The 15,861-nt window shown below is 32.1% G+C and overlaps 2 protein-coding genes across 5 annotated transcripts; both read right to left on the minus strand.

Moving 5' to 3' along the window:
• Window positions 1-3,642: 3,642 nt before the first annotated feature.
• LOC129871224 (E3 ubiquitin-protein ligase RMA3-like) lies at window positions 3,643-6,746 on the minus strand. Of its 4 annotated transcripts, XM_055946115.1 has the most exons (3): window positions 6,631-6,726; window positions 5,136-5,199; window positions 3,643-4,665 (listed from the first exon to the last, which is right to left on the minus strand). In XM_055946115.1, exons 2-3 carry the CDS (start codon window positions 5,167-5,169, stop codon window positions 3,905-3,907), a joined length of 795 nt encoding a protein of 264 aa, XP_055802090.1. In that variant the 5' UTR covers window positions 5,170-5,199; window positions 6,631-6,726; the 3' UTR covers window positions 3,643-3,904. The 4 variants fall into 4 exon arrangements, 3 of the variants coding, with proteins under 3 accessions (XP_055802090.1, XP_055802092.1, XP_055802091.1); XM_055946117.1 differs by lacking the exon at window positions 5,136-5,199 and having other exon boundaries at window positions 6,631-6,709; XM_055946116.1 differs by lacking the exon at window positions 6,631-6,726 and having other exon boundaries at window positions 5,136-5,791.
• Window positions 6,747-8,899: 2,153 nt separating this feature from the next.
• LOC129871094 (uncharacterized) lies at window positions 8,900-11,334 on the minus strand. The gene is made up of 2 exons (XM_055945966.1): window positions 10,949-11,334; window positions 8,900-9,361 (listed from the first exon to the last, which is right to left on the minus strand). Exons 1-2 carry the CDS (start codon window positions 11,190-11,192, stop codon window positions 9,048-9,050), a joined length of 558 nt encoding a protein of 185 aa, XP_055801941.1. The 5' UTR covers window positions 11,193-11,334; the 3' UTR covers window positions 8,900-9,047.
• Between the last annotated feature and the right edge of the window lie 4,527 nt (window positions 11,335-15,861).

The raw sequence follows: 15,861 nt of genomic DNA on the forward strand, positions 1-15,861 counted from the left end.
TAGTTATTTAGGCAAATATTTAAACATCTACTAGTTGTTTGGAGGCGATGATGACATGGAGGAAGGGAGGTTGGGGGAGGATGGGGCTGAGGGGTGGATGAGGGGCAGAAAAAAAGAGGGAATCTTTTGTAAATTAAAAAAATTATGAATCTTAAAATATGTGTCATTATCACTAATTAATGAAAAGTCTTTTTTATCTAATTTTTAAAACTTGTGTCCTAAATTTTTAAATAGATAACTCAAAAGTCTCTTGTGTCCTTTCCTCAGCTTTCCACAAAACAAAACAATCGAGCATTTGGGCTAATCTTTTAAACTAAAGGAATCCGTCAGTTATGACCCCTTAAGTTTAGGGATTGGATTTATTTATCCATTTTTACATGACAATGAACAAGTATGATCCTTTAAATGAACAAAGAGGGACGTTTTTGGTCCAACATAATGAAAATACATAAAATTCCTTTTTAACTTATACTATCTTTAATTAAGTAGGTGTTTTGACTTGCTATTTTATTACGTACTTCAAAATTAAGAGATGAAATTAATTTTTAGACATGCAATTTTATCTCATGAGATTAAATTTTAAATTCTCCAAAAAAATTGATTTGAGAATTTCATATTATTCAAATATAAAAATTGCCTAACAAGTTTATATATTATAAAAAGTAACACATCATCGTATATCTACCAACCTAAGATATGAAGACTAAGTGCACCATGAGGGCTAATACTTATCATGCAACTATTTCAACCAGTGCACCCAATCTACTTTGGTGTCTTAAGGTGCCAAAGAAAAATATATGTTCATATCTCAAGGTATATATACATAATTTTTTCGAAGTTAATGAATGCACGTGCACCCACACACTTTCGCGGGAAAATGAGGTAAAAGGGATTTTTGAGAGTGGAACAGGGGATTTCTATTTCTTTTTTCTTTTCTTTTGTTATAAATATTTAATTAGAGGTTAATTATGAAGAGATGGGGTTGAATTAGAATATTTAAAAGTTTAGGGTAAAAATTAAAAGATTAAAAACTTTTAATAAAACCCTAAATTCCATTCATTTACTCCATTTTTTTAAACTTTTGTTCTCCATTTCCCTCCTCTCTTCTCTTCTCATTTATTTTCTCCATTTTTTTAAACGCTCTTGTTCCTTTTTCCTTTCATCTTCTTCTTCCTTAACTTCTTTACCTTTTTTCTTCTCCGTTTTTCCCTTTCTTTTCAAACTTTTTGTTTTTTCATCTTCTTCTTCTTCGGATGTTGTCATTCTCATTTTTTTCTTCACTCCGATTTGATTGTGAAAATTATAAAAAAAAAATTGATGAAAAGAGAAGAGAAAAGAAGAGAGGATATGTTGTTTATATAAACAGAAGTTGTTCAAGCAACCAAGAGATGTTGTTTAAACAACCCTAAGTTGTTTAGTTCCAACAACATAAGTTGTTTAAACAATCAAAAGTTGTTTAGTTCAAACAATCAGAAGATATTTAAACAACTCAAAGTTGTTTAGGTGTTTCTTATGATTTTTTAATTAAAACAATGAGAATATTTTAAATATCAGGTAGTTGTTTGGAGAAATATGAAAATATTTGCTAGCTGTTTTGGAGATCGAGATATGAAAATATTTGTTAGTTATTTAGATAAATGTTTAAACATCTGCTAGTTGTTTGGAGGTGATGATGACGTGGAGGAGGGGAGGTTGGGGGAGGTTGGGGCTGAGGGGTGGATGAGGGGCAGAAAAAAAAAAGAGGGGGTATTTTGTAAATTAAAAAAACTTATGAATTTTTAAAATATGTGTCATTATCACTAATTAAAAAAGAGTCCCTTTTATTTCATTTTCAAGACCTGTGTCCTATTTTTTTTATTTACACTCTCAAAAGTCTCTTTTAATTCAATCTCCCCACTTTCGTCTCTGTCTATAACCTCATTAATTTAAAAATTATTTGCACATTACATTCACGGGGGATTAAATTAAAAGAGACTTTTGAAAGTGTAAATAAAAAAAGTAGGACACAAGTCTTAAAAATGAAGTAAAAGGGACTCTTTTTTAATTAGTGATAATGACACATATTTTAAGAATCCACAAATTTTTTTAATTTACAAAAAAAAACCTCTCTTTTTTTCCCTGCCCCTCAGCCCCATCCTTCCCCAACCTCCCCTCATCCACGCCATCATCACCTCCAAACAACTGGCAGATGTTTAAACATTTGTCTAAACAACTAACAAATGTTTTCATATCTCGATCTCCAAAACAATTAGCAAATATTTTCATATCTCTTCAAACAACTAACTGATATTTAAAATATTCTCATTGTTTTAACTAAAGAATCATAAAAAACACCTAAACAACTTAGGGTTGTTTAAATATCTTCTGGTTGTTTGAACTAAACAACTTCTGGTTGTTTAAACATTTTTTGGTTGTTTAAACAACTTTTGTTGTTTGAACTAAACAATTTAGGGTTGTTTAAACAATTTTTGGTTGCTTGAACGACTCTAGTTTATATAAACAACATATCAATTTTTTTATAATTTTCACAATCAAATCGGAGTGAGGAAAAAAATGAGGATGACAACATCCGAAGAAGAAGAAGATGAAAACACAAAAAGTTTGAAAAGAAAGGAAAAACGGAGAAGAAAAAAGGCAAAGAAGTTAAGGAAGAAGAAGATGAAAGGGAAAAGGAAGAAGAAAAGAAGAAAAAGAGAGATGAGTAAAAAAAAAGAGATGGAAGGAATAAGAAATTTTGAATTTTGAAATATGAAAGGAACAAGAAAAGAAGAAAAAGAGAGATTAGTAAAAAAAAGATGGAGGGAATATAAAACTTTGAATTTTGAAATATCAAAGAGGAGACTTTTTGGGGTTGCGCTTTTGATCTTTTAATTTTTTACCCTAAGTTTATAAATATTTTAAATCAATCCCACTTCTTCATAATTAACCCCTAATTAAATGTTTATAACATAAGAAAAGAAAAAAGAAATAGAAATCTCCTATTCTTCATTTCACTCTCAAAAAGTCTCTTTTAGCTCATTTTCCATACATTCACTGTGTGTATGGATATGTAAGGATCCCGGATTTCTTGGGACCGGACCTACCCGACACTCGACTCTTGAGCAAGATCATCCGTTATAAAGGCATTAATACATCCAACTTTCCATTTTGAATGAACTTTGGACTTGTTGACTCACAATGTTTGTGAAGATTGTGTTGAATAGTGGACATTTGGACATACATTTATATAGTAGTAGAATCAGATCAGGTCCTCAGTAGCATCAAAGCACAACATGTTTAAGCCATAACAAGCAAAATGATCATCATTTCCATTTGTGATGGCAACTAATACAACCATTTACTATGGATGAAAATTTTCTCTGTCAAATGCAAACCTTTTGCTTGTTTAAAACACATGTCCAACTTTGCATAAAATGAGTAATAGTACACCAAATAAACACTAGTCCCAATTTGAATTAGCCTTCTATCGCGGTGAACAATGTTCCATTAATTAAAGCATAAACAAGATTCAAACATGCAATCTGCAGGTCATGAACCTAAATGAGTCAAACAAATTTGTCCACCTAGTATTCGCTTTCTTTGATGACAAAGACACCACGCACTTCTGCGAATAAATTCCTTGAAAAATCGAACACATTGTCATTCCATGCACAAAGCAACTCAAATGATCAACAATATGGGCTAACATGTATCATTTGTGTTGCCATTTTATGAAGAAACAATACTGTTTTGCCAAGAGAGGCATTAAGAGAAGGAAATGAAGCAACCTTTACATGGTGTATAAAGCTATTTCTGTTAAATCTCTTACAAGTCTATATTTTTCTACTATGAACTACTACCTGACTGTTGTAAGCAAAAGCACATATTTCTACAAATTAGGATAAGATAGAACATTATATGAACCTCAAAACAGGAGTAGGCACAAGATGAAGCAGCAGAAAAGAAAGATGGACAATCTGTTAAGAAATTTGTCCACCTGGATTTCTTCCCTTCTCATTCTAAGACCACTGTGTCCTCGGATGAGGTAAGATCTAGGATGAGGATAAGCAATTCCAAACATTCTTGAAGAAAACATTTCTCCAAACACACCAACCACTGGGCTGAACAAACTGGTCATTGCGGTGCTCCCAAAGCTAGATGGAGCCATAGCTGCATAGCTACCAAGGGCTTGGGGCAAGTATTGTTGGTGATGTTGAAATGTGGAGGGTCGTGGAGGGTAGAGAGAAGTTTGACGAAGTCGCTGATGTATGCGAGGAATTGGAGACACTGAATTACGCGGTGTGATTGTCCCAATCGCTCGAGGCCTATGAGGTATGTCCACATCTACCTCAGCCTTTTTGGGTTCAGACTCCAATGATGATATCCCACGACCATAGAGAGGCACCAACGAGGAGTTTGAAATGTGAGCTTTACAGACCGGACATTTAGATTTTTCTACTGATCCTGGTCCACCAGACCTCTCAACCTGGAGCCACTTGTAAATACAAGACCAGCAGTAGAGGTGACCGCAGAGGGTGACTACAGGATCATGTGCTGAGTCAAGGCAAATGTTGCAATCAAAACAGGAAGTTTCATTTTCAGAGGTTGCTGTTGGAAAAGGAACTGAGTTTCTCTTATCAACAGAAATATCTTCATCAGACCCAACGCGGATGATAGTCATTAAATCTGTCAAAGATGAAATTCAGAAATAATCACGGACATCACAATCACAAAATGCACCATAGAAATGAAACATCTGAGTATGAGCAAGCGAAACTACGTGAAATGGACAAATAGGACTAACAAACTTTTGATGAATGATAATTAGTGTGGTCTTCGTGAATTAATCAGTAATTCACTTGGGGTGCAAACTTAAAAAGATAATTAGGAAAGAGTCTCACTGTTTTCCTCCTTCTTTCTGTTTAAGATTCAAATGGGAATAAGAGTATGAAAGCAAGTAGTATGGATTGGATGCAAAACCATGTCCCATTTAAACACCTCTTTGTTCAGGCACTAAAACAATGCCCTACAAAGTTCCATTTCATTAGCTTGAGTCTGTCCTTTCTCGAAAACCATTCGGTGAAAAATTTAATAGTACAAGTTATTAAAGAAAATAAGAAACTTAAGATTGCTTCCCAAAATTTGAATAAATAAACCTGGATTAGTAATTGGGTTAAAACACTCCAACATCCATTTGGATCCATGGATTTGGAAACTTGCCTGAATAAAATAATTAACATGTAGTACCAGTCATTTTCTCAATATCATTTAGTCCGATGTAATAATGAAAAATATCAGATGGAAATATAACATGTCAGATAACATAAAACCAGTCTTCAACCCCAACCCCCCAAAGCTCATACCCAAGTACCAATGCTGTTTTCATTTGTGTGTTCCCTAAGGGATCATTTCGTACGGATATCCCAAGATTAAGCTTGACATAAAATTTATACCACATTTGGTTTAATCCTACGACATCCCACCTTATCCCATCCAACGTTGGCTTATTTTATTCCATCTCCCAGGTGGGATAAATTAGTCCCGGGATTATGATCCCACGATAATTTAGTCCGCATACCAAACCACCCCTAAATACACAAGGGTATACACTTTAACACCATAACTGAAGCTTCTACACAAATGCTTTAGACTATCACAATTTTACAACTGTTACCTTTCAATCCCAAGCTAGTTGCAGTCAACTGAATGGAACTGATGTATTAAACCTTTAAAATATCACAATTTTACAGGTAACTCAATCACAACTTAGTAACAGAATCTAAAGTTTGGTTTCAAAAATGACATGAACACCAGTAAGTTCTCCCAACCTATGCTTCTCAGATTCTTCAAAAATGCTAACGGGTGATTGTTGGATCCTCAAAAAGTAATGCACTTTTGGAGGATCTGACACGGATACGAGCAACATAGCTCCCAAGTGATAAATAAGAAACTGAAACAGCAAAACAGTAACATCTTGAACACCATTTTCTAAAGTTTGGTTTCAAAAATGACATGAACATCAGTAATGACTCCCAATGTATGTTGCTCGAACTCTTCAAAAATGTTGATGGTTGCGTGTCGGATCCTCCAAAAGTGATTCAACACAGGTACAGCAACATCTTTTTAAGAGTACGAGCAACATAGCTCCGAAGTGATAAGCAAGAAACTGAAACAGTAAAACAGCAACATCTTGAACACCATTTTCTAATGGAAACCAAAATAGCAGCAACACAAGATTCCATAAAAAACCATGACAATTAAAACCCATCAAAGAAAAATCATACAAACTGTGAAGAACCAAATTTTAATCACATAAAAGAGAGACTAGAACAAATATCAAACACCCAAATCTCAATTTTTCAAAATCCTCCAGAAACTTTTCAAAAAAACTGTTTCTTTGAGTGCTTCTTCCTTATTTCTCATCCCCTTTTTATGCTGATCAAATTACAATTCCACATTTTTCTATTTTGTAAAAGGTAAAAACAAAAACATTAACAAATCAAGAATACTAAAACCCCTTTTCATTGAAATTAAAGGCCTATAATCAATCTCAAACATCCAAAAAAAATCATACCCATCGGCAAAAAGTAATCTAGTGATAGAAAAAATACATTGAAAAAGATAGAGAAGAAAGAGAGAGAAAAATCATACCGACAAAAATCCAAAAGGAGACGAATGGAAGAACCGCTAGAGAAGAAAAAGGGCAATGAAATGAGTACAAAAAATACTGAAATCAGATAGGGTGTGATTTATAGCGTGAACCCCAAAAAGGATAAAAGAAACTCTTGAAGGCAAATATGACCAAAAAAAGCAAAAAATAAATAAATGTTTTATAGTGATGAAATATTTTATTCAAAAAATTGAATTCATTTTATATTAATTGGGGGAATAAGTTACTTCCTTCCTCCATTTTAATTTGTTTGTTCGATTTTAACATGACACAGAGTTTAACAAACTAAAAAAAACAAAATTTTAAGGTGTTAAACTAAAAATACATTAAAGTAACATAATATCATTTAATTTTGTGATATTAAATATGTCACATGAAAAGTTAAAATTAAAGAGCAGTAAAAAAGAGGAAGAGACAATTTTTTTAAAACAAAGTAAGAGTAAAAGTATGGCAAACAAATTGAAACGAGGGAAGAGTACTAGTTGTATACAAGATGGGTCGGAGTACTACACTCAAACCACTCTGAAATGACATGTATTTTAGCAGGCTCGTTGAACTTGATTATGAAATTTTGTTACGATAATATACGATAGGAATAGAGAAAAAGTCGATCATGATTGGTGTGGAGGGAAAGATGAAATTTGTTTGGCTCCCCTACAGACTTTCACTACGTTCATTGAGATATCGCGTGATTAAACTTCCTAAAAGCGTATGTTGATAGCTTCAGTCAATTCAATTCAAGGGGGAGTACTTTCTCTGCAAGTCAATATTTCATAACATAAATCTGTGCATTACAGGCCATTTATACAACGTAAATATTGAAACTATGTTATAACGAGTTAAAAGTTGTTCGAGAGTAGAACCATTTTAGTCAAAGTTATAATACTTTCATTCAGTTTTAATTTGTTTGTCATATTTTAATTTGTTACAGATCCTTTTAATCAAAGTAAAAAAAAATATTGAATCATATGATTTTAAATTAAAGATATGTCAAATGTATCAAAACATTTTTTAATCTAATGATCTTAAACATGTCACCTAAAAAACTAATATTGAAAAAATTTTGCGAAAGAAAATTAAAAAGGTTAAATGTGCTGTTACTATAGTGGGTGAATACAAAATTTAATGTTTATTAATTTCTGCAACTACCTATAAGTTAATACTTATAACGAACAATCAAATACTTTTGTAGATATTTAAAAGTCTTACCTAACAATTAACATCACCCTGTAGGGCTCCTAAAACTTATGGCTGAGATTAGAAGCTAAAATATTTTTCTTTTTTGCTTATACATATTCAAAATATTAGTTTAGTTTGTAACTGAGGCTGTGTAAGGTAAGCCATAAATTTTACGTGAAAGATTAATATGTGGATGTTGGTTGGTTAAACTAGAGCTCACAGAGAGGGGAATCCACATGTATATATTCTATACGTTCTCAGGCATGTTAAGAGTGAATCTGTGATGGGTAGTTAGAGGATCAAAAAAATAATCAATAGAGTTGAGAAGTGAGTTCTGATACCATATAACTAATTGAGCAAGATGAAGCAAAAGATACTTTGATGATGAATTGATATAATATATTATATATACGAAAAAAAAAAAGGAAGTGTCTTCATCAGAAACCTCGTCCTATGGTAGAAACTAACCAGAAATCAAGAAAAACAAAATATTAAACTTCTAAAATAATGGAAACAAAATAACAGCCAATGCAATAAAATAAAGTAGTAACAATAAGGAATAAGTATTCAAAAAGAATGATCTAATTTGACTTGGCACGAAGTTTAAAATAATAAAGAAGATTTTTCTAATTTGTGGTTTTAAATTAAAATTATGTCAAATGTTCTAATACACCCTTTAGTCTTGTGGCCTTAAATATGTCACGTGAAAAGTTGATATTAAAGTTTTACCAAAAAAAGAAAGGAGAGGAGACCATTCTTTTTGAAACAGAGAGCAAGTAATTAACAATGTTCTTATAATGCGAGTCTTTCATAACACGCAAGCATCCTTCGAGAGCGTTAATAACACTCAAAGGATCCTTCGGAGGGGAAAAGGCTCTAGAGAGCATTAATAACACGCAAGGACCCTTTGTATGGGAAAAGGCTCGAGAGAGAATCCTTATAAGGCGAAATATCTAAAAAAGTGTTAGTGGGGAGACCATCATATATCGGTAGGATATTGCTTCATTGATGGTGAATGAATGAAGCCAATATAGACACAAATTTACCACTGAAATTTGAACTTCAGAAACATAATGCCAAAAGAGGAAACGTAGCATATGACACAACTATACAGACGAATCTCAGGTTCATCAAGTTATAATTCTTGCAGTGCCATAGGCAAAGAGGGAAAATATAAAAGAGCTAAATTCTCATACAACATATCTACATATGTACCATTTTACAAGAATTTTTCTATGGAGGCCGTCAACGTTGTTTTGGGGACTGCACCAATGACTGCATCTTTCTTCTCTCCATCCTTGAAAATTATGACGGTTGGGATACTTCGAATCCCATATCTGGTCGCTATGCCAGGACTTTCATCCGTGTTCACCTTGAAGAATTTAAACTTGCCAGCAAATTCCTGTGATAGTTCATCAATAACAGGGTGAATCATTCGGCATGGACCACACCATGGAGCCCAAAATTCAACCAGAACGGGTAGATCAGACCCCATAACAAGAGTCTCCCATGTTTGATCATTAACACCAGGCACTGCATTGTACAACAAACATGTTAAATAAACTAAGAAGCTGATCAAATTGTTGGAGATACTACTAAAGCAATGGTTTTAGCTGTGTACTTCATGCTAATGCCTCAGCCATGAAATATTAGAACATAAGAAACTGATGCATCATATTTGTTATTACTCTTTGTAATTAGACAGAGGGCTGGCAATGAATATTTAACAAGAAGGAATATCATTTTTCTAACTAGGAGTAGGATGATTCATATTACAATTCCAACACTCGCATTCTCACACAATAAGTATGAGCCATTCATCCCCTTTTTGGTGAAGAATGAAAGGAAGGATGGCATGAAACAAACCATACTGATTCCTATGATCTGAAATTAGTTCCACAATGTTAGGGAGAAAGCAGATATTAGAACGTATATGGAATAATTGCTTTTACTAGAATAGTAATGTACCTCATAGGAGTTCAAATATTTAACAGCAAATGAAGTTCAAAGCAATACTAGCTTGGGTAGGTTTTACTCGCCTTTACCTTCTCCACAAATATGTACCCATTCCACGTTAATGGATTTACTTCAATTCTTTTACAAGCATCAGGTAATTCTAGTTTATGTTGCTTGGATTCTTCAAAAATATCGACAAGTGTGTGTCAGATCCTCCAAAAGTAGTAGCATTGTTGAAGGATTTGACACAGGTACGACAACAATTTTAGAGAGTTTGAACAACATGGATTCCAGTTGTCTTTCCACTCATTTGATTTCCGCATTGTTCATGAAAACTTGATTTACTCTTTAATGTGCAGTTGAATAATCAACTTGAATGTCCTGGAACTGACTGTTCGCTCAAATTTAAAATTGCATGATAATCTAGTTGACAATCGCAGCAGTAGATGGCTGAATTTCTTTGAATGGTGAAAGCAAGACTACTCTGCCACATGGGTGGATCATATGTAAAGGGGTACAAAGTACAAGGGTCAAAACATTTGATTTTAACTATGAATTCACTTAAAAAATTTTAAAAGAAAAATTTATTTATGAGAAAACTACACAAAGAAAACTATAAGTAAACATAGCTAACAATTTAAAACAACAAACAATAACACCATGCCCAATGTAGGAGGATAAAGTGTCCGCTACCATATCCCTACAACATGTTGGAGGTAGAGAGGTTGGTTCCGAAAGATCGTTTGCTCAAGTAATGCACATGAAAAGCAGTTTAAAAAGATAAATACAGAAGTAAAAAGGACATCAAATATTAGGGAAACATTCAGAAACAACGAATAATAACAATAGTCAAATAATGCAATAAGTGAAGCACAGAAAATAACGGAGAGTAACAGCAATCACAGAACAAGAAACTACGAGAATAATGCTACTACGACTGGTATTAACGTAGAAAAACAGGTATAGTACACCAAGCCCATCCAGCTGGAAAGCTGGACAATACTCAACTTGAATTCGTAAAGTTCAAATCCTGAATTAATTTTGCTTTGCCACTTGCAATTGAGTGTTTTAATCATTTTTTTGGCTCATCATTTAAGCTTAAGAAAAAAGACCCAAATATCTCAAACTATAGGCAACTCAAGTAGCTAAATATGAAATAATCACCTAGAACGGCAGTATCCTGAGCTTCACAGACGATTCTTCCTCCTCTACGTTGAACAGATTTTGTAAATGAGTTAAAGGACACTGATGAACGAGTCGATTGGATCTTAAGACCATTGAATACAGAGAATTTAATAGAGGACCGGCGACCGGAAACAGGAGCTAACGATGCTGACGACGGCAAAGCAGCAGCAGCAGTGGCGGCGGCGGCACGAGGAACGGCGATAGTTTCCAGCAAACCAGCCATGGCAGAGTGGATAGATTTGTGTGGCTGAATCTGAGTGGAGTGAAGTTTGTGTGATTTTTTTCAGAGTATTCGTTTTGGGTTATTGTTGATAAAATGGATGAGGTGATAAATGTGTGTTTGTTGATGATTGTATGAGGAGCTGGTGTTCAAGCAGTACACGTGTCACTTTCACTTCACTTTTGGACTTCTAAACTAAGATAAGAATATTTTTGGGGAAAATTTCATAAATAGTGGAATTATTGTCTATTTTTATATATAAAAAAATCTTCAAAATAGTTTTACCAAACTAAAGTTGACTAATATTTAAAGTTAAATTGAATTAGAATAATTCAAAATTTTAATGCTCGAAAATTATATGAAAATTATTATAAATTATAATTTTTTAATTATAAAGAAAAAATATATCAAAATTCATGTACTTTGTCTTTTGAAAAGTCGAAATGATATATATTTAATTTTGTGTTATAATTATATCGATAACTTATCCGATTTTAATATTATATTGTGAAATTTTTTTTATAAGAATAGATGATTTAATAGTATACAACATAACAATCTTTACATGAAGTGGGTAAACATTAGAAGTATATTGGATTTAAATCCGTAAATTAATTTAGACTATATTAAATTCTAGAAAATAGTCTAAATGATGTGGCAATCCAAGTCAAATAAATGATCCACTAAAAGCACATCATTGGAGGAGTGAAAGCCACTTGACTGGTTGGAGAGGAGCGAAAAGCCAGGATGGCACGCCCCCTCGGGACTACCAGTAGCTTCGGTTGTTGAATCGCTGCTGAGTCGTCGGACTTATCCACCAAGGGATTAGTCCGTTAGGTCTTTTCGGTCCGGAGCCTGTCAAAGTTATGTGGCAATCCAAGTCAAATTAAATGAGCCAGTAAAATCACACCACGTGTCAAAGTTATATGACAATCCAAGTCAAATTAAATGAGCCATTAGAATAATGTCATGTGCCAAAATTATGTGGCAATCCAAGTCAAATTAAATAAGCCACTAAAATCATGTCACGTGTCGAAGTTATATGGCAATCTAAGTCAAATTAAATGAGCCACTAGAATAATGTCACGTGTATATGTGACATGTTCTGACCAATCAAATTAAAGTTCTTGATCAAAGAAATCTGATTGGTCAGTTCAAATCAACGAATCAAATCACACCCTCATACCACTCTCTACAACTATAAATAGGGGCCCTCATTATTCTCAGAGGACAGTTTGAAAAGAACAAGAAGCAAGAAGAGAGCTCGTGGATCAAAGGCCACAAATTTTCTACAAAGCTACAAAGTTCAAGTAATCAAATTCAAGCTCAAGTTCAAGATCAAGAACGAAGAAAAATATCAAGAAGTTCAAGATCAAGTTACTTGTTCATATTTATTATTCGTCATAACCATACAAGTGTTCGTGAAGAATAATTCAAATCCAAATTTGAAGACGAAGATTCAAGATCAAGTTATTCAATCCCTTGACTCTAAATCAAATTCAAGTTCAACATATTCCATATTATTTGAAGAATCGGAGGATTATCATAGAGATTGTAACTTGCATACATTTTGAAATCAAATATTATTCTTTGTTACTCCAATTTTTCGGTCTTGATTATTTATTTTTCTCGGCCCAAAAATTTGTTGTTTACAGAGTGCAAAAACGATGATGGGTAATTTTTCACTTGCAAATTCACTATGTCGATACTTGTAGAATCATCGGTCTTGAATTTTTAGCATTCGAAACTAAAGATTTCAACTCACTCTATTCACAAAAGACTAACATAATTCTTAAACTTCTCTCTTTCCTTTTTCTCCTTTGTGCTCAAATTGGGTATATTCACTTGTAATTGTTGAAGGTGGAAGCCCATGTCATACCTATAAGGTGGGTGCATTGTCGAGGTTAGTGACGCACTGAAAAATTCTGTCATATCTTCTGACTTCATAGGCATTCAGATTTCTGCTAAGAATAATATAGCGTGAGTTATTGCTTCTGTTATGATCTTCAGATTAATTTCTGCCTATTCAAGAATGAGAGAATAATTAGACTAAATAAGTGTCTAGCAATACAGAGAACTTAAGACCATTAATGATATTTATGATAAGAAAAATATCATAAATTTGCAATTCCTCTAATTATGATGAAAAGATATATCAAAGTTCATGCAATTTGACTCTCAAAAAAGCGAAATGTGATAATTGTTTTGATGAATTTAATTGAAATAAGATAGTATTCCTTTTAGTTAAAATAAGTGCAAATTATTTCTAATTTTATTTGATTTCCTTTTCTTATAAAGTTAAGTAAATATGTGCATATATAGTTTGCAACCTCTATTCATAAGGAGATCAAAAATTTACTTCGAAATTATATTAACGCGATTCACTTTTGATGGTTTGTCTGTCATATCATATAAATGTGTGTTTTTGTTTTGTAGTAACATAACTTTTTCTTTTATATTTTAATGAAAATGTTCGAATTCTAATATTTTTGGTGATAACTATATATTGAATTCTAAAATGGTTATAAGCTTACCAACATGGGTTGTGGTGTAGTGATGAGACTGTTTTACCCTTAATGATAGGTTTCGTGTTCGAGTCCTAAGTATGGAGAAAATCATGTTCGGAGCACCACCCCTGAATAGGCCCTGCAATGTTTGATCAGAATTTAGTCGGAGCAGTATAGACGCCAAACACAATATGGAAAACCAAAAAAAAATAAAAATCAAAGCTTACATTAAGACAATTGATTAAAAAAAATTGTAAGCTTTGACAAGACATTAGCCAACACCCTTACGAAGAGGCTTTCAAGTATGACTTTCGATAGAAGTCATATAGTACATGAACACATTATAGAGATTTTGAATCATTTCTTATGCATTTTATTATTAAGTTCTTTTATGCGGAATATGAGCCGTTCAAGATATCTTACAATGATAAGTGATCAATCAATTAACTTTTGACTATGTGTGTTCATGAAGAGGAGAGGTTAAAGCATGAAATGCCTAAAACTATTTATTTGGTGACTCGTCGATTATGAAATGCAAAGAAGGGTAGAAGTTTTCCTATGAAAATAAACATGTTAGGAAAAAAAATGACAACGGGATTTTTTTTTAATCTGAAATACAAAAAAAAAAAAAAAAACTTTGGAGAATTATGTTTTACTATCTTCATTATATCAAATACTAAACGGAAAAGGGCCTAAAATACTTCCGAACAATTGAAACTTGTACAAAAATGCCCATCAACCATCTATTGGGCCTAAAATGCCCTTAACATCCATCCACCTTTAAGTCCAAAAATGACATTTTCTTTAATGGAAAAGGATATTTTTGGTCCAATAGATGGATGAGGGCATTTTTGTACCATTTCCAATAGTTCGAGGGCATTTTAGGCCCTTTCAACAGAATTTTAATTAAATAATTTGAATAATTTTTTTAAACATGTGACGGTCATCTATTTGTTACTATTTAATTATTTAAAATTAATTATAAATTGAAATTTATTTAACAGAATTTTAATTAAATAATTTGAATAATTTTTTAAATACGTGGCGGTCATCTATTGGTTAAAAATTTAATTATTTAAAATTAATTATAAATCAAAATTTATTTAACAGAATTTTAATTAAATAATTTGAATAATTTTTTAAAATACGTGGCGGTCATCTATTGGTTACAATTTAATTATTTAAAATTAACTAATCTATTGGTTATAATTTAATTATTTAAAATTAATTATAAATCAAAATTTATTTAACAGAATTTTAATTAAATAATTTTTTAAACACGTGGTGGTCATCTATTGGTTACAATTTAATTATTTAAAATTAATTATAAATTAAAATTTATTTAACAGAAATTTAATTAAATAATTTGAATAATTTTTTTTTTAAATACGTGGCAATCATCTATTAGTTACAATTTTATTATTTAAAATTAATTATAAATCAAAATTTATTTAGCATAATTTTAATTATGGAAAAGGGCCTAAAAGGCCCTCGAATTATTGAAAATGGTACAAAAATACCTTCATCCATTTATTGGGCCTAAAATATCTTTTTTCGTTAAAGAAAAGGTTGTTTTTGGACTTAAAGGCGGATGTTAAGAGCATTTTAGGCCCAATAGATGGATGAGGGACATTTTTATACTATTTCCAATAGTTCGGGGGTATTTTAGGCTCTTTTCTAAATACTAAAATCATATTTGATATTATGCTATGTATAACTAATACATGATAAGTTATGATATTAGCAATACAATGGTTCTTAATGCATAAAATAACTGTCCTGAAAAACCTTCATTCACATCATTTCCATCGCATTTGTGGAAGATATTTTTAAACAAATTCAATAATGTATATGAAATAATCCCAGCATAATTAATACTTAGTTAACTAATATCAAGATCACCGATATACCTTATTAAACATTATTCTTATACACCGTAAGTTTTTTAGACACTCAGATTAGGACATTAATGTATACCGTTGCAAAGCTCCCCTTTTCCTTGCTTATAATGTCATTGTATAAACTGTTTGACCAAACTTTAAAATGGGAAAAATAAATGATTTTGAATAATAGCAAAACAGTTTTCCGAAGCTAAAACGTTCTTTTTTTCTCTAGAATTTTTTTTTTTTGAAAACGCACAAATTATTCTTATAATATTGATAAAG

The sequence above is a fragment of the Solanum dulcamara genome, chromosome 10 (genome assembly GCF_947179165.1).
Source record: "Solanum dulcamara chromosome 10, daSolDulc1.2, whole genome shotgun sequence".
In the NCBI taxonomy this organism is placed as follows: domain Eukaryota; kingdom Viridiplantae; phylum Streptophyta; class Magnoliopsida; order Solanales; family Solanaceae; genus Solanum; species Solanum dulcamara.